This window comes from Misgurnus anguillicaudatus, chromosome 15 (genome assembly GCF_027580225.2).
Source record: "Misgurnus anguillicaudatus chromosome 15, ASM2758022v2, whole genome shotgun sequence".
Lineage (NCBI taxonomy): Eukaryota > Metazoa > Chordata > Actinopteri > Cypriniformes > Cobitidae > Misgurnus > Misgurnus anguillicaudatus.
In genome coordinates this window covers 29,967,325-29,987,316 of record NC_073351.2, presented here as the reverse complement: position 1 = coordinate 29,987,316, position 19,992 = coordinate 29,967,325, and the positions used below count along the sequence as shown (strand labels likewise).

Genomic DNA, 19,992 nt, shown 5'->3' with positions numbered 1-19,992 from the left:
TACAGTGTCCGATCTGTCCCAAACTTCACATGATTAATCAGTCCTGACCTGAACACATCTACATAACAATTTTCATTTATAGCCATAGCGCCACCAGCTGGCAACCTGAAGGAACATGTTTTAACGCCACTTTCAAATATTGAATGAAGCAGCCCTTGGACTGTGTTTAACTTACAATTACGAATTTCGGTATGCTCATGTATTATTACAAGCCCTACAAAAAAGTCTCATAGAGCAATGCCCTACACCAAACAGGAAGTCAGCTATTTTGAATTATTTCTCAGATTTTGGCTCAGTTTTTCTCATTTCCAGCGGTCATACTTTAACTAACTCCTCCTACAGTTTTAGTCGGATCATCTTCATATTTGGTGATTGTCATCTTAAGGCCTTTGTGATGCTAAATTGCGAAGGAATTGACTCTATGTAAAAATTTGTGTCTTTTTCGGCCAGCCAAAGTTTGATGTTTCGCTATGAAACAGGTTGCTAGAACTCAGCCATACAGTGTCCGATCTGTCCCAAACTTCACATGATTAATAAGAGTCCTGACCTGAACACATCTACATGTCAATAGTCACTTATGGTCATAGCGCCACCAGCTGGCAACAGGAAGTGACATGTTTACACTGATTATGCAATGTCCGATCTTTCCCTAACTTTACATGATTAATAAGAGTCGTGGACTGAACACATCTACATGTCAATTGTCACTTATTGTTATAGCGCCACCAGCTGGCAACAGGAAGTGACATGTTTACAATGATTATGCAATGTCTGATCTGTCCCTAACTTCACATGATTAATAAGAGTCCTGGACTGAACACATCTACATGTCAATAGTCACTTATGGTTATAGCGCCACCAGCTGGCAACAGGAAGTGACATGTTTACAATGATTATGCAATGTCTGATCTGTCCCAAACTTCACATGATTAATAAGAGTCCTGGACTGACCACATCTACATGTCAATAGTCACTTATGGTCATAGCGCCACCAGCTGGCAACAGGAAGTGACATGTTTACACTGATTATGCAATGTCCGATCTTTCCCTAACTTCACATGATTAATAAGAGTCCTGGACTGAACACATCTACATGTCAATAGTGTTGGGCAAGTTACTGAAAATTAGTAATTAGTTACAGTTACTAGTTACTTCTTTTAAAAGTAACTGAATTACTCTACCAGTTACTGTATATCAAAAGTAATTAGTTACTTGTATGTCTGCTTTTTAAATGTAAATATGAACAGTACTGAAAAGTCAAACAGTAAAATGATATGGATGGGCTATTTTACACGTAAGACTCTAATATATCACATACTGTAGGAGCCTATTTTGCTTTAGATTTATCCTTTGAATATTTTTGTTAGAAATTATCTTAATATGTAAACTTAGTTTATTTATGTATATCATTTAGACCATTTAGACAAATATTCTGCATGTTTACAAAAATATATAATGTGTTAAAATTGTGTAGTGTCTTTAAAAACTTGGAGACAATTGTGTCAACATGTCATATTTTCTAAAATAAATTATAATTTTTCTGATTTCATATTTATTTTAATAAGTTAGAAACGTCTCCGCTGTGTCCTGCTGACAGGCGCGATGCGCGTGCACCAGTTGAGGCAAATTATGGGTCCTCCGAAGGTTAGACCGTCTCATTTCAGTTCTATTTGCGAACTTCTGAGCGCCTTGAAAGGCCGAGTGCTCACCTTTTATCACATGCTTAGTAGGGTGCAGCCCTTGAATTGGAACACAGCTTGTGAAGCTTGCCGCAGGGACTGCGCTCTTTGGTCATATATTGTTTGATTTCTGTTGGATTTAAATGATACACAGGATTAAAGGAAGATATTTAATCAGAAAACGGAGTAGGCTACGTGGATTGTTTTGTCGGACGGACACAGAGCGAGTGGATTGTTTTGTCAGACAGACACAGAGCGAGTGGATTGTTTGTTCGGATACGGAGAGACTGAAACTAAAACTAAAAGCGAGCTCACACATACTATAGCGTTTTACCACGGGTGTACAGCGCAGTGTAAATATTTTAGTGGAAACAACAATCGCGGATCGTTCTCTTCCATGAAGCCGATGTAAACATCTAAGAATATATGAACATTTCTTAGATTTATTACCTTTGTGGACTACAAATGCAAGTTGATGTCATACTGTGATTGCTTGGTGAAGATAATTTACAAACATGAACCTGGATGGATTATGACTTGCGCACAATTTTTAAACAAAGGTATGTTGTCCCGTTTAGATTTTTCATGTTCATTCTATATGCACTGTCAGCTATGATGAAGTGTAATGAATCATTGCGCCGCCAACTACGGTCCTGCGACATCAGATATGTCTTGTCTATTTTTTACAAAATAGAGTAACGCGAGTAACGAATTCATTTAAATTTCAGTAAATGTAATTGCGTTATTTGATAAAAAAATACTTCGTTACATGCTCGGTACTGCTAAAAGTAGTGGAGTTACAGAAACGCGTTACTTTGTCACTATGATGCCAATAGTCAGTTATGGTCATAGCGCCACCAGCTGGTAACAGGAAGTAACATGTTTACAATGATAATGCAATGTCGGATTTGTCCCAAACTTCACATGATTGATAAGAGTCCTGGACTGAACACATCTACGTGCCAATATTTACATGTAGTCACTCATACTCACACACACTCGCTCACTCTCTCTCTCTCTCTCTCATGCTATCTTACACGATGCTACCTCGCTGTCATTTGTAATTAGCAACAGGAAATGTGGCACATTATACTACACTTTTAAATGGTTCACCTATGTTTACATGCTTAAATGCCTATTTACTACTGTTCCCTTTCATTCTTATGCCACGGCGTGGCGGTGTCATGTGTGCGAGGGCCCTTCCATCACTGCTTGCAGTTTTAATTATTATTATTATTATTATTATTATTATTGGATGATTGATTTTATTTCTCTAACACCTGGCGTAAACATTATGAATTGAAAAATATTCATGACGTTGGAAAACTATTTGACAGAGCATTAACACTTAATGACATTTTAATGGCAAATTATATTTGTACCACTGTAGTTGAGGTCAAGAAAAATATTCATGAAGTTATTATAAAACTATTTCACAGGGTATTAACATTTAATAATATTTTAATGACAAATTCAATTTGTATCACTGGTAAAAAGTGGTCAGTTATGTTGTCTTGGTAGTGTCAAGTTGTCACAAAAATGACACTTAATGACAGTTGTCATAAACATGCATAAAATCTCCTTTATGTTGAATATGTTCATGAATATGAAGGTGTCATGTGGGTCTTTTGAACACCCCTTCAAGTAAAGTGTTACCGACAATCATTTGGGCTACTCACCCTCATGTTGTTCTTAACCTGTATGAGTTTCTTTATTCTGTTGAACATCAAGGAAGATATTTTAATACTTATTGGTATGTACAGTTGAGTATTTGTTTTTTCTACTATGGAAGTCAATGGGTAACGTAAACTTTGTATTTGCCATTATTTATCAAAATATCTTCTTTAGTGTTAAGCAGAATAAAAAAACTCATACAGTTTTACAACAACATGAGGGTTGCATAATGATGCAAACTTTTGGTTAAACTATCCCTTTAATACTGATGTTCATTTTAATGATGCAATTTGTAATGTTTTTATAATACATAATTCATGATTTTGTCAATATTTTATTTCTCTCTCTCTGTGTATTTCTAATATGTACTGTATAGAAATAATAGCCAAAGGCTTAAAAAGCATTCCAGGATGCACCTAATGAAAATAGTTGAAAGAATGAAAGCGAACAGACCAAGTTGTAAACAGGTTTAGTGAACATTAGTAAACCGATTTCTCTCCCAATAAGATATTATCTTAAAAAACGTTCTTTCTTACATTGCTCCACAAAATATGATTAATCCTAGACCCTTGTGCAGCATTTATTTGTTTTCTGTATTCCTCTCTCTCCAGCTACAGTATACATATATTTGGCTATAAATAGTCAAAGGCATATGCACAGAACTCATTACATGTAATCAAAGTAGTTTAAGACACAAGGGAAGTTACATCACAGCCTCATCTCCCATGACATGTCCTATTTTTTCATACAAACTTGATTTTCCATTTCTAAAAATTCCGGTTGACCTAGTTTTGGGGTCATTGCTGTGCTGTTTACTGAGTCACAGATTTTAGGTCGGAAGATGTTCTTGCTGTTAGTATATTTTTCTGGTACTTGACTGGTACTGTGTTTGTGTGTTGATGTTTGTTTTGCACAGCTGAAGAAGAAAACTCTGGAGGTAACTGTGTGGGACTATGACCGATATTCCTCAAATGATTTTCTGGGAGAAGTGAGTGTTACACATCACAGCAGTTTAATTCACTTTGCAAAAACACTTTTGATGGCAGAGACAAATATCATTTTCATAATTTCAATTTAAAGTATGTTATTGTTATGACATTATGATATATTAGTCATCTACAGACCCAGACAGAACCTGCAGACATTCCTCACCTTTGATTTGTTGTTTATACTTTCTAGGTGCTCATTGATCTCTCCAACACATCTCAACTGGATAACACGCCTCGCTGGCACCCCCTAAAGGAGCAAAGTGAGAGTATCCAGCATGGACGAGCTCCCCCTCCACAAGGACCAGGAGGCTCTGGAGGCCTGGGAGGGCAGGGCGGCCCTGGAGGTCACGGGGGCCCTGGAGGACCAGGAGGTTCTGGAGGTCAAGGAGGGCAACCGGGGAACCAGGAATCACCCAAAACCTCAGTCATCAAGAGCCGAAGTCACGGCATCTTCCCTGACCCTGCTAAAGGTGGGTCATGCGTACTAAGTACAAATAAATGCAGAATAGACACAGGTGGTATCTAGTGTGGTTTTACTGTATTAAAATTTTACATTGATTTCATTAATGAGCTTAGTGAATATTAAAGATATCAAGGTTATATTTTCACAGAATGTTCTTTACGATTTTATGCAAAAATAAGAGAGTTCAACTGGGTTTTCACAAATGTTTAAAATGTATTTTCTGTTTCTTCATTAATACTATTAAAAAACTAAGATAAAAAGCTATAAAAAATACAAAGAAGTGTGCGAGTAAAAGTATGTGCCAATACATACTGGATATAATTGTTCAGATAATGTTTTTTTATTACTCAGTACTTGTGAATGAATCTAACTTTTAACGTTAACCAAGACTTTGATACTGTAATATAAGTTTAAGTCATGATTTTAATCTGATAAACTGTCACCACCAAAATTCCAGTTTGGTTTCTTACAGTCAGTGCAGACAAAAAAACATAATTTGCATGTTACAAGTATTGATCACACTATAAAAGTTTAATATTACATGATTTTGTGTTTTAATATTTATAGCATCTGACAGTGTTGGCAAAACCTATTGACATATTTTGTTTATAAAATTAATCTCTTCCTTCTGTCAGTAGACCTAGATTTTATTTAAGAGACATAAAGTACCTGTATATTATCTGTTTTTACTGTATTTAACTTCTTTGTTTAAAGGGGTCATATAATCTGAATATGTTTTCCTTTATCTTTGACATGTTAAAAGCTGTTTGTGCATATAGAAAATCCATAAAGTCGCAAAGATTTATGTCTTATGTAGGGTTCACATCAGACGCGGTAGAGGTGGCAAGCGCGAGTGATTTACATGTTAAATCAATGCAAAGACACGTTTAGGCATCCTGCGGCGCGGTATGTGCGGAATGGCACAGAGTGAATTGAGCGTTGCCGTGGGAAACGCACGAGTTGAAAAATCTGAACTTTGGCGGATTTCCGCGGCACGTTAACCAATCAGGACCTTGCTGTAGTAGTGACGTGATTACAGGAAGTGAGCGGAGTCTCAGCAGAGTCGCAGAAGCCCCTCCCATGACGCGAATTTTCGCGTAAATGTCTCAAAATGACTAGAATTTCACACGCGGCTTTAAGGCACGAATGAAACGAGTAAACTCAAAATGTTCAAGCGTCCAACCACACGCAAATAGCACGTTTTTGCCACCTCTACCGCGGCTGGTGTGAATGCACCATTAGACCCAAAGAGATATTCTTTTGAAAAGTAAAGGCTCATCCGCGCCTTCCTAAAACTCCTCATTTAAATACGCCCCCACATATCTACGTCACTGTGTGTGAAGTTTTGAATAACACCACCCAAATGTATACGCAAAGAAAGAAGGCATAACTTTTTATCTGGATTTAGTATTGTTGCCGCTGTGTTTTTCATGGTTTTGAGAGCTGATTCTCCAAATATGGTAAGTGGCGTAACATTTCCGCCATACGCTTAAAGGTCAAGTTCTTCCTGATTCCATTTTTTAGACCCTAGTTAGTGTGTAACAGAGTCCTGCACGGGTCCATTTTTGGAGACCCGCTTCCGCCCGTACCCGCAAAGTTCAGCACCAGATCCGACCCGTCACCCGTGATAATATCAAAATTAAATCCGCACCCGCCTGGACCCGTTAATATTTGGCCTGTTACCCGACCCGTACCCGCATAAATCAAACACACTAAAATCATTCCAATTAAAGTGCTTTATTTTTAATCTCGTACCTCTCTCAACATCACAACAGCGTCATGAATAGGCTAATGAAACTGGCTAAAGTGGGCTTTGTTTTGCGCCATTTAAGTAGCCTACCATCGGCACAAATGGAACCTGATAACTATACACAAATAGACCTATTAATAAAAAAAGACCAAGAAAAAAACAACCTACCTACACAACCCCTGCTGTGCTCCTAAGTCTCGTCTCGAAATGCTTTCTAAGACGACGTTCAGCTTCCAGCTATCAACAGCAAAACTTTATGCAACTCCTGCAACTAGGCTACGAGAAGAATCAACAAAGGTCGCACACTGTCGTGGTGGTGACGTGATGGGTGAAATATCATATGTTGCGCGTGTAATGGTAATTAGGGCGTGCACACCAAAGCTTTTACGCCCGCAGCCGGCGCATGTTTTCAATTGATTCCAATGGAAACTCACCGTTTTTCAAATAAGCCGGCGTTCAGGGGTTTTTCCGCGCTTGGCGCTGAGCGTCTAGAGATTCAACTTTGGGTAAAATGCTCCGCTCGTCAATGTCAGCGGCCGTCCAATCACAGTATCACAACAACCAACCGGCTCACAGCTCAAGTATCACAGCTAAAAAGCTCGGCTGAAAAAACAGCTGGCATTCGGTGTCCTCCAGGCATTTTCAGTCATGTTTAAAAGTTTTGGTGTGCACATACAAATTTTGCACATATTTTCATTTGCACTACTACCCTACCGCACGGAGTTAATTATCCGCCCGCGAATTTTAGGAATGTCACAATCCACCCATTTGAGACACTTTTATGCGGGTATCCGCGGGTAGAACGGGACCTTTAGGGTATTTGGCCAATGCACTGGTTAGCTGGGCAATCAGAGCACACCGCGTTTTTCAGAGCGATTGGCTTTGATAAAAATCAACGCATTTCATAAATGCGGGGCATATAGAGGAGCAACAATAATGTGCATTATGTAGAATTTTTTTTTCTTGAACCTTAAATGGCGTAAATAAATTGCATTACACCAAATACACAAAATGATGTTCTTTTTAGCAACGTCATATGACCCCTTTAAATGAATAATATTTTTAATGTATCACATTGTCGTGATTTTCTATTTAATTGCATATAAATGTATATATGTTTTGTCTCATTGCTGTATTAATCCAGAGCACCTACTGTATGTTTTCAGACACACAGGTCTCTACCATAGAAAAGTCTCACAGTAGTCCCGGTAGCTCTAAATCCTCCTCCGAGGGTCACTTACGCTCCCACGGCCCTTCACGCAGTCAAAGTAAAGGCAGCATAACCCAGGCTCATCTGGAAGAGGCCGGGAACGCCATCGCTGCGGCCGAGGCTGCCGTTCATCAGGCTCGATTCCAGCCAAGTAATCTTTACTACTTCACATGAGCTCACAGCATCTGTTAATCTGTCCTGCTTTCTTTCTGATTTCCTATCTTTCCTTTCATTCTTAAACTCTTTGTTTCCATTTCCTTTCAATTTCCCCTTTCTGTCACATCTTTTTTTGTGGTTTTCATTGTTTCTGTTTATAGATTTTTATGTTACACCTAAAGTGTCGCTAACAGATTCATCACAAATCAAAAACATTTACATAATAGGCCATAAAATAGCAAGTGCTTTTAAAACCTAGTGTTTAAATGACCTACAGTGTACTTTGGTTTTAATGAACTTGCATTTTACTTTAAAACCACCACAATTTATATTATGAAATAGAAATGAAATGTAATTCTGCACAAATGCCGTAAAACACTAAATAAATGTTTGTTTAACTTCTAACTTCTGTTCATAAATCTATTATCACAATTTGCATGAAGCCGAGTGAGGCAACCAAGGTGAGGCAGTAATACGTTTTATTATACAAAATTAATGTGGCGGACATTCAGGCAAAAATCAAAGGGTAATCCTGCAGCAGAAATCACATTATCTGCATGAATAAATCCCTAGACGCACATCACCTAAATAGATTTTCCAACAAACCCTATGCGTCATAGTCCTACAAACACAGTTGATAGGCTACTTAATGTCAAATTGTAGTTTAAGAAGTCACGTGAAATTTCTACACACATCTACCCGGAAACCCCACATGGCTGCACCCAGAGCATGATGATCCTCTACTGTACTTCATTTCCCCCTCGCCAGTAAAACCCCAGGCCTTTACCCCAGGTCAAACCCATATCTATGTCCGCATGATTGTGGTTTGTAAATATCATGAGCTGGTTTCATGTGAGGGAGTTCGTGTAGAGGCAGAACTGGTCCCACCTTCTGGCCAATGAGAGAAAAGTATCGAATCAGATGACCTTCATGGAGGGATCTCTGCAAGAGGAGGTGAGAGGCATGTGACTCCTCCCTCTCTCTAAATATAAGACCCGAAATCAGCACCCATCTATTATAAAAGCACGAAAGCAAAATGTTTACTCAAAGTTAATGAAGATTATTAATCATGATATTTGCATTAAAACTTGATAGAGACCCTAAAGCAAAATGTTTTTTGTCCTTCATTTCACTGTGCTGTTTTGTTTTCGTTCCTCACTTGCTTTTTTCCTGTTCTTATATGACTTCATGTGTGAAGTTTATATTCATTATTTTTTTATTAGTAGTATAATTAGAAAATAACCTGTCACTTCCCACATACACATTTTTTTACACTTTCATTTTTATGTATATTCAGCTTGGATTTACAAATCATTTCAATGTTTTTTATCTTAAGTTATTGTAACTTATAAAGTAAACTAATTCAACTTTATTTAAGTTACAGCAACTCATCAATAGTCACAATAAAAAGTTAAAATGACTTGTAAATCAAAGTTAATTATAAAAAAATGATTCATTGAATTTAATAAAAAATTTTAAGGTAAGTGGTTGCAATCAATTTATTTAAGCTACATTTAAACAAGTTATATATTTTATTTTACTTTACTTATCTTTTTTGTCTAAATGTAGCTTAAATAAATTGATTGCAACCACTTACCTTAAAAAAATTTATTAAATTCAATTAATAATTTTTTTCAGTGTATAAGTACACAAAAAATTACAGTGTAAAATACTCTAGTATAGTTTAGTATTTACTTTACTAAACTGTAGTAAATTGTAGTATACTATATTATATTATACAGTAATAATTAATATACTGTAGTATTCTATACACGGTAAAACAATCTATGTCGCAGTTGTTTTGTAAGTTTAATAAGCTTGAATTTAAGTCATTTAAATTAGCTTCAGTTATTTCTACTTTTTTTTATAATTTATAACAATTCATCACTAGTCAGGAAAGTTTAAAAGTTAATTAGCTTAAGTTATTTCAACTTTAATTTTATAATTTATAACAATTCATCACTAAGAAAGTTTAAAAGTTAAATTAGCTTAAGTTATTTCAACTTTATTTTTATAATTTATCACAACTCATCACTAGTCAAGAAAGTTTAAAAGTTAAATTAGCTTCAGTTATTTCAACTTTATTTTTATAATTTATAACAATTCGTCACTAGTCAAGAAAGTTTAAAAGTTAAATCAGCTTCAGTTATTTCTACTTTATTTTTATAATTTATAAAAATTCATCACTAGTCAAGAAAGTTTAAAAGTTAAATTAGCTTCAGTTATTTCAACTTTATTTTTATAATTCATAACAATTCATCACTAGTCAGGAAAGTTTAAAAGTTAATTAGCTTAAGTTATTTCAACTTTATTTTTATAATTTATAACAACTCATAACTAGTCAAGAAAGTTTAAATTAATTGTAGTTTCAAACTGATTAACCTTAAACATTTTTTTTTAATATTTACTATGGTAACTTTGGGGAAGACTATAGTGTCTAGAAATATTACTACAGTTTACTATAGTAAATGCTGAAGAATACTACAGTATTTCTTCATGTGGGTTGCTAAATATGGCTGTGTTTAATTGCTGTATTGTGTTTGTGTGTATGGATGTGTTTGTGCATGTCTACAGACAAAACAAATCACCGAATGGCTGATGGTGTTGAATACACACTGGAGAGTGAGGACGGTACAGGTCCTAATGCATTGGACAGTGCCATATTTCAGGTTCCTCAGCTGTAAGTACTGCATGCCTTTATTCAGCTTTTCAGTCATTCATTCGCTCCCCAAACATAAGTAAATAAATGTTAGTAAATGTTTAAAAAAAGTTATAGTTTAATAATAAAAAAAGGAAAATAGAAGCTGAAGGCCATTCATTCCAATAATGATAACTATAAAGCTTACTATAATGATAACTATATTAACAACCACATCGATTAATGATGACATTGATGTTTATTCTAAGCATGCATGCTACAGTTTCACATTTTAAATGCACAATTTTGATTAGCTGTCAATGTTTTGATGTTCTACAGCTGGAAATGTGATACCAATAATGTTGTTCATCTGTATCTTTCAGCACTTTTGTATTCTACAAAAATCAAATAAATGTTTGTATTTTCATCAGGAAAAACATCCCTAACGGAACAGATAAATGCAGAGGACTTGAATCTGTGAACCTGTCTGACTCGGAGGGTAAAAGTCAGTTTTGTACTCCAGTTTCAGTTCATTGGGATCACATGCACACTGTTAGGTTTCAGCCTTTTCAGCCTCATAGCGGTAAACCTTATCAATCACACACCAAACTGTGAGTCATTATAGACTTTTTTACCGTGGTGTACAGGGGAGTCAATTGGGTCGTGTTCACGCATGAGGCTAAATTAGCACATGTCAGAAAGCTGTTAGACAGGAAAACAGCACTCATACCCTTCTGTTGTACAAGAGACGTGCCACTGTGTCCCTGCTATACACTGCTGAATAATTCATCATAGCTGACAGTATGTTTGTGTGCTTGTGTTTTTGTCGCTGTCAAAGCGGATAGATTTGAATGCAACAAAACATAACCGAGAATTGGAATGTGACCCTGACACAGTTTCAAATCAATACTGCAATACATTAATTGTTTGCCAGTGTTTTTGTTAGAGACCCTATATAGAATATACATTTAAGTATATTGGTCTGTTTCTATGTTGTGTGAATATAAATTAATAATAACACACAATTTTACAAGATAAGAATTATCTTTAGCATTATGAAAGTTTATTCTTTTCACCTTTTCAATTATTTTACGTTGCTATTAGCCAGTTGTCCACTAGGGGTCACCATTTCCATAATATTTTTCAGTCTATTTACATTGGTATTCAGGGCCCAGTTGTTCAAAAGTAATCCAATTGAATTTTGGCTATCGAATTTGATAAAATCTTTAAAATGGGTTGTTCAATTAAAGAATATAGCAGGATTCTCAATTCAGATCAGATAACAAAATCCTATCTGTTTGGAACCAGATCAAATCATCAGTTTGGGTTCAAAATGTTTTAGATTGGGATATGTTTGATCCAAAACAACAGTATTATTCTTATCCCAGACAGAAGGGTGGATTTAATTTACAAATTATAAAAAATTCACTATTTCTATCATGTAATACAGAGATTTATTTACATTTTTGCTCTTAAACGTTATAATGAGAAAATATTTAAAGTATACATTAGGCTATCAATCCAATAAATAGCTGCCAATATAGCGCGTAGTGTAAAACTGTTGCAATGTATGTGTGTATATATTATTTGTGTATCATATTTGTATTTTTTATTTTGTGGGTTAGATGAATGGTCTGAATGTTAAAATGAAATTTTATTATTTTATTGTCTATTCAAGTAAAAACACTTAGTGCCCCCACATTGAATATATCACCAATGTATACATTTAGAGCACTGAATGAATGGTGATCTGAAAAAGTGTGTATCTGGATCAAGATTGATCCAGTACAATATTGTTTAAAGCTCACGTAACACACGCTGTTTCTGCATTTCTGATGTTAATCTGGAGTACATAGTATGACATCCTTTATATCTCCGAAGAGTATTTAGTTTAATCAGATTTATAAAAGAAAGATTAGCTTTACCGAATCTTTCCGATAATGTACGAAGAAATGAAGGAGTTACAACCGCGGGTGGAGCGAGTACGAGTCATGCAACACTATACAACACTGTTTTAACTTATGATTCACTACATGTTCGTGTCATTTATATAATATGCATGCGCCTTTACAACATAAGACAGAACTCTTACTTACCGCATGCAACTCGTGACCCGGTTGGGAAAATCCACCGCATCAAACACATACGCAAAACTCCGCTGCTACCCCGGATAATAAACTATATCCATTGTTTCCATAAGGCTGGATTTCTTCTCCTTATATCCAAAAACACACTTCTTCATTCGTGCCATTGTTGAGTTTTTTGAAATTAAACAAAGCTGTTCTAGCGTCTCCCGCTGATTGACGGGTGGGCGGGGTTTTCTGGGGGAAGTGCCCATATAAAGAAGTGATACGTATAGAAAACCTCTGAAAGGTCAGTTGGACCTGTAATCGAAAAAAACTTTCCGAAACTTGTACGAACCCTGGCGAAGTGCATTCGGCACATAAATACTGTGTAACATGTCCAACTGCTTTTTTGACACTTTGCCCACGTTTAGCATGAGGAAACAACTCTATAACTGTGTTAATAAGTCAGAATGCTTGAAATACCATTGAACCACCCCTTTAAATAGTGAAACTGTATGTAAGACGAAATGTAAGATGAATCACCTGATCCTGGATAGCAAATCATGGGATTTCCAAATCATCATTTTGAACAACTGGGCCAGGAAGTACAAAATGTATTTCTTGTTTTGACTACAGTTTATTGCAACAGGGTAAAGACGTTTCCAGAAGTTTGCTATATGTCCTTGACTTACTTGTGTGCTGTAGGTAAGATGATGGGTGAGATTAAGGTGGCTTTGAAGAAGGAGATGAAGACTGAAGGAGAACAGCTGGTTCTTGAGGTTCTGCAGTGCAGAAATATTACCTACAAGTTCAAATCTCCAGACCATCTACCTGGTAATATTACGATCCTCAGTATTTTTTTTTTTTACATTTAAACCTAGAAGTACCATTCTTGTAGATTAGTTTGGTAGAGCACTGTGTTACCAACACAAAGGTCATGGGTTCCAACCCCAGGGAACAAACAAACTGATAAACATGAAAAATGCCTTTAAATGCACTTTAATGAAAAACACCACCACCATTTTTCAATATTTTTCTATGTTCTTACCTCAACTTAGATTAATTAATACATACCTATCATCAGTGTGTGCGCTTTTAATCTTTGTACAGCGCTTCTTGAATGTGTTAGCATTTAGCCTAGCCCCATTCATTCCTATGGCTCCAAACAAAAGTTTTATTTTGTGCCACCATACTTACTCGTGTAACTACTCATGTAACAGTCTTCAAATAGGGAAAACATGGAAGTGTTTGGTGGCTTATAAATTCATTCCTGTTTGGATCCTAAGGAATGAATGGGGCTAGGGTAAATGCTAACACATTCACGACGCACTGTACAAAGATTAAAAGTGCACGCACTGATAAAGATAGGTATGTATTCATTTATCTAAGTTGTGGTAAGAACATAGTAAAATATTGAAAAACGGTGGTGTTCACTTTGGATAAAATCATTTGTAGCAGTGGTGATGTGGTAAAACAATGATGCTGATGCACAAAACCTTAAAGGGGACATATCATGATAATCTGACTTTTTCATGTTTAAGGGCCCTATTTTACAGATCTAAGCACATTGTCTAAAGCGCACAGCGCAACGTCTAAATGGGCGTGTCCGAATCCATTTTTGCTAATTTAACGACGGGAAAAATGGTTTGTGCGCTGAGCGCATGGTCGAAAAGGGTTGGTCCTATTATTTTAATGAGTAATGGGAGTATTTTGAGCGTAGCGTGCAATAAACCAATGAGAGTCTCAGCTCGCATCCCCTTTAAAAGCCTGTTGCGCTGCTGCTGTGTCTATCCCTATTTAGATGACTGACTTTGTAAACTGAAAAACTAAGCGGAGGAAGAAGATCCCCAGTTTAACATTAATGTTAAATAATCGTGTTGTTTTTCACTTGTATTACATTTTTAAAATGTTTTTATTAAAAACTTTAAAGCCCGTTTTCTTTTAGTCATGGAAGTAAAAAAAGGATGGCTTTTAATTACTTTAAATGTATGGCTATCCAATATCATAAAAAAATAATTTACAAGTATGTAAGAAAAGGTTTGTACTCTAAAAATACTTTATTTGTAACAAACAGAAGATAAAGAATTTACAAACGGCTCTCCGCACGTTTCAGCACTTTGGACAGCGGTTTTTTTAAGCAAAGAGTTTTTTTAAGCATTACTTAAAAATGTTTCTCATCTCACCATATCCACAGGTACATCATATACAATAAATCCGTGATGTAGCATTTAAAAAAAATCATTTAATAACAGATGCATTTGTTTAAACAAAACATTTATTTACTTGCCAGGCTGCAGGTGAAGCAGCTCTTTACGCCTTCTAATGTCTCATAATCATTCCTCATTTATATCCAAAACACTCAATAATAATGTTTTACATTTCAATCCTTTAATCTTTCATATTTAAAAGCATTTTTGTGCTGCTGCACATTCATGTGTGTGATAAGCAAACCCGCGTTTGTCGTCCCGTTTGTAGGTGCATATTACTAACGCGCTCTTTAAATAACAAAAAACATATTGCGCCATTGACTTTAGACTTTAGAGCAGGTTTTTCTTGGTCAATGGCGTATTTTAGTTGCCTCAAAATAGCAACGTGCCAACAATGCGCCTGAACACACCTCGTTTTCAGACCAGAACGCCCATGGGCACAAAAGGGGGCGCAAATGCATTTGCTATTTAAACAACGCGGCGCTAAACATGAAAATTATAATTGCGCAGGGTGGAAACTAGCAAATGACACTTGCGTTGCGCATTGCGCCGGGTGTAAGATAGAGCCCTAAGTGCTATAATTGGGTCCCCAATGCTTCTATTAACCTAGAAAATGTGAGAAAGATCAACCCAGTAACTTAGTTTTAGTAAACCATTCTCTGCAAGCATGTGAAAAATAGCTCATTGAAATTTGGCTCCCCTTGTGATGTCAGAAGATAATACCGCACCTTAATCTGCACCAATCTAATCACGGCACTGCAATTTAGTACAGAGATCAACTCATTTGCATTTAAAAATGGCACATTTTTGCTCACATCTACAAAGTGGCAATTTTAATATGTAAGGAATAATTGACGACGGGCCATTGAATTATAAGAAAATAATGCACTCCGCGAAGCGTGTGCATTATTTTCAAATAATTCAAAGGACCGGAGTCAATTATTCCGCTTATACCACGGTTACCACAAACATTGCTCTGGTGCCTATTTTTAAGACATTTGACAAGTAAGGTGTGCGGTTTACAGAAAAATAATCAACACCCATAGAACATTTCTCAGCCAATCAGAATGCAGCATTCAACAGACCCGTGGTATAAGTTATAATAAATTATCTATATGGTATTTTGAGCTAAAACTTCACAATATTTATTTGACATCTTAACAAAGTCTTCTGAAATGTCCTCTCTAAGTTGTTGTACAAGTTTAAGGTGTTATATGTTAAAGCAGTGGACCCCGAGAAGCAGTGGGTTGCCGGTGCATTTTATAACAGCTGAGGGGCGTTGTTGGGCACGACGCGAAGCGGAGTGCCTAAACCTCCTTGGCTGTTATAAAATGCACTGGTAACCCAACGCTTCGAGGGGTTTATTGCGTTTATAAAACGGTTACTTCATATGCATAACGTTAGCGGGATTTTATAAAATAAAACCCAAAAAAGTTGTAATTATATTAGTACAAATATTACTCTTCCGCCAAACAAAGTAGTTCCTCAGAATCAAGTGTGACTGAAACAGAGCGCAGTTCCCAACCAACACAGACACAGCAAAGACACAATGAAAATATGATTTAAGACTGTTGGTGTTTATTTTATAAATCACCATTCATCTAATTTATACATTAACATTTATATCGTGCAACTGTTGAAGTGATGATCAAATATGCTTGGAAGCATGATTAACTCTTTCCCCGTCAGCGTTTTTTTTTTAAGTTGCCACCCAGTTTTAGTTTAACGCCTTCCAGAAAATTATATTCTTTATATAAACATAAAATATCCAATGAAAGAACAGACCATCCGCTTTAAAAAAACAAAAACAAAAAACAAAAAAACAAAAAAACATTTCATCCTACCTTCATTTGATCTCTTATCACCTTTCAAATTTTTTTATTAAAAGCGGAGATAATTCCATTTTTGTGACGAACTTTAGTAAGAGATCAGATTCAGACGGAGCCATGAACAGTAGTACTACACGGTGTTTTCAGTGAATGCGTCAGTGTTTAAGTTGGGTAAGATCGCCACCCAGTGGATAATAGCGGACGTATGAACTTGAGTTATAAAATCCTCAGACAACGTTTTCTCTTTATCGACGAGATGACTCAACAATATTTATTGACATTTATCTGGATATCGCCATTAATTGTGCAATTGTAGACAAATTAAAAATATGATTTAAGACTGTGGTGTTTATTTTCATAAATCAATACGCAGCAACAGTGGCGCAGTGATACTTATGTAATGTGGTCTGAACCGTGAGGTTACCGGTGTATTTTATCACGGCTTAGAACGCGTTTCAACCAATCAGAATGAAGAACCAGAACTGCCCGTTTTATAATTTTTATTTGTTCTTCTAGACCTGTATGTAAAACTCTATGTGGTGAATGTCGCAACCCAGAAGAAAATCATAAAGAAGAAGACGAGAGTGTGTCGTCATGACAGAGAGCCATCCTTCAACGAGACCTTTCGCTTTAACCTCAATCCAGTTGGCCACTCTATTCAGGTAAGAGACTAGAAATTCAGAGAGAAAAATTAAAGGTTTTACACAAGATAAAATACATTAACAGTGGTCTTATCCTCTCTCTGTCTCTCCCTACTTATAGCTGTTCCTGGTATCAAATGGTGGAAAGTTCGTGAAGAAGACCCTGATTGGTGAAGCCTACATCTGGCTGGACAAAGTAGACATGCGTAAGCGTGCCGTCAGCTGGCACAAACTGGTCGCCACCACCAATCAAACCCAACCATAATCAGAACTCACCTATCGCCCATCAAAATGAAACAAAGGTGGGTTTGTGAATTTGAAAAGACTGACAGATGTGTCCAGTCTGAAATGAATCATGTATTCGGGTTCTCACAAAAGTGTATTTAAGATGATTCACCAAACCAGTCGAAAATGATGATAAATGCATAACGCTGTTATGATCTATGTGATCATTTCTGCAGCATCATTCCTGTTGGTCCATCGCATACTGAATCTACAATATCTTAGACGTACGTCATTTATTACTTGAGATTTCATTGCTGTTTCTATCCCATTTCCAATGTTACGTCCCTATATGTGTATTTGTCAGAAAAACAGCATTATTTAAAAGATACACAGAGCAGAATATCTGACACAATCATTTGATACATAATGAAATGTACCATATGCACTGAATTGAGAAAGTAAGACAATCTTAAATGCAATGGGTCCCGCTGTCTTTGTTGAATGCACCAGTTTGTTTTTGTCCTAAATGCTGCATTCAAAGTGAATGTTGAAACGTCTGGTTCTTTCGACTGACTAGATTTGGAGAGGATGTAACTGATGAATATCATTCGATAACAATAGCATGGACGATAAAAGAGGCCGTATTTTGTGTTTAGCATCTCGAGCCCTCGAAATGTGTGATGTATGTCCACAATGTGTTCGTTTCAAGCAGCATTTTGAAGTAAATGTCATGTCATGTCGGTGGTCCAATGTCGTCATCAATAGTCTCTGTTATGTGTGGAATACAAATATGCAATGAGAAAAAATAATAATTAATGTACATTTGAGAAATTGAGTCCTATTCGGCACTGACACGATAGGTCGAAATCCGGATGTAACGTTCGTGTTTATTTTGGTGCAAGTGTCTGTCCTCTGTCATGTGTCACTGTTTCATAGTGGTGCACAAAAATGTTTCATCCGCTGTAAAGTTTGATCCGTTCAGTCATAAAGGATAACTCGGTTATCTCATTATTTCAACATAAACACTGCCTCTTTAACCTCCACCATATCAGTGTAGAGTTACACAATGTGCCATTGAAAAATAAAGGCACACATTTGTTGTCTGACTTATTAATATCAGTGCACATCTTACTTATAACGTTTTGCAAATCGAATACACACAAGGTTTTCTTGTTTAATCTTCACCTTGCACAGTCGTGCACGGAGGTATCTAAATAAAAGGTAAGATAAACTATTGTGTGCCAACCTGATGTTTTAACCAAATCCACTGGTTCAGTTTGGGTAATCTATGCAACATGGATTATGTTCTTTGAATGCATATACCTTAACATATAACATAGAGAGTATGAATACATGTATATGTTGAAAAAAATGAAATTAAGTATATTGTATAGTGTTTATTTTTATTTATTTTTTACTCCTCTTTTATGGCACAGTAAATATTGATCATATGCACTTTAGGTTGTTGTTTTCATATTGTAGATTTCCAAATACCATTATAAATTGTGTTTTATGTTTTAGTTTCACTGCTGCATAAAATATAAAAAGTTTGGCAACGTTCTGCAAAACAATAATATATAATAAAATAAAATAATACTTTATAGTGCTCTACTGTTATGGGCATAATTATGATGATGGCCAATTATAAGTGTTTTCACCCAGAGCATTATATTATATTATATTATATTATGAAAGAGTTTTTGTTGTTCCCTTTATACAAGCACATCTATTTGACAGCTATCTAAACTTCTATTGCAGTTTATTATGACCCCATTGTTTTTAGTTTTGGGATGAGATTAGGTGTGTGAATGTGATTTGGTTATTTTTGTTGATTTTGTAAATGTATATATTTTCTACAAGATGTCTGAATAATATTAATTTGGTCTGAGCATGTGATTGTAATCACGAGATCAAACTCTGTCTGTACATATGTTGTATTTGTTTATATGTGGAAGAAAGTAATAACTCGATTGGTGCAAACAAGTGTTCAATCAACCCATTTCAATATGTTTGTCAAAATCAGCAACATCTCTCAGAATGCCAAGGTTTAAAAAAAAAATAGCGAAAAAGACAAAAGAAAAATTCCTTTCAAATTGAATGGTTGTCAAACAGTTTCTATGTTTTTACATAGATGTTGCATGTTTCGTTAGATGTCTGTTGATATATTTTGACTCCGGATTGGGTTTAAAAAGAGAGACATTTTGAACACGTCATCTGAAGTTGTATGCGGACTGTAAAAATGCTTGTAATATGAGTCTTGTTTTTCACTTCGTGTAAAAAAGAAAAAAATTAATGTTATGGTTTTGTGGTTGTCCACAGGATGTCATGAAATTATGCAAATTGTGCAGTAGAGGAAAATATTATATGAAGACTAAGAAATAAATAAAAACTTTATCCCTGCGTCTAAATAATAAAGAATAGATTCTATTTCAAATGTGAAAATGTGTGAAGTTTTTATTTTGAAC

The 19,992-nt window shown here is 35.8% G+C and overlaps 1 protein-coding gene across 1 annotated transcript in view; it reads left to right on the top strand.

The window, feature by feature from the left end:
- pclob (piccolo presynaptic cytomatrix protein b) overlaps positions 1-19,961 on the top strand; it is a 92,790-nt gene extending 72,829 nt beyond the window's left edge. Inside the window, 8 exon segments of the mRNA XM_055173711.2 lie at positions 4,270-4,341; positions 4,533-4,812; positions 7,722-7,916; positions 10,496-10,601; positions 10,991-11,058; positions 13,331-13,459; positions 17,178-17,323; positions 17,424-19,961. Coding sequence (XP_055029686.2) covers positions 4,270-4,341; positions 4,533-4,812; positions 7,722-7,916; positions 10,496-10,601; positions 10,991-11,058; positions 13,331-13,459; positions 17,178-17,323; positions 17,424-17,567 — 1,140 coding nt within the window. The 3' untranslated portion in view covers positions 17,568-19,961.
- The last annotated feature ends 31 nt before the right edge of the window (positions 19,962-19,992 follow it).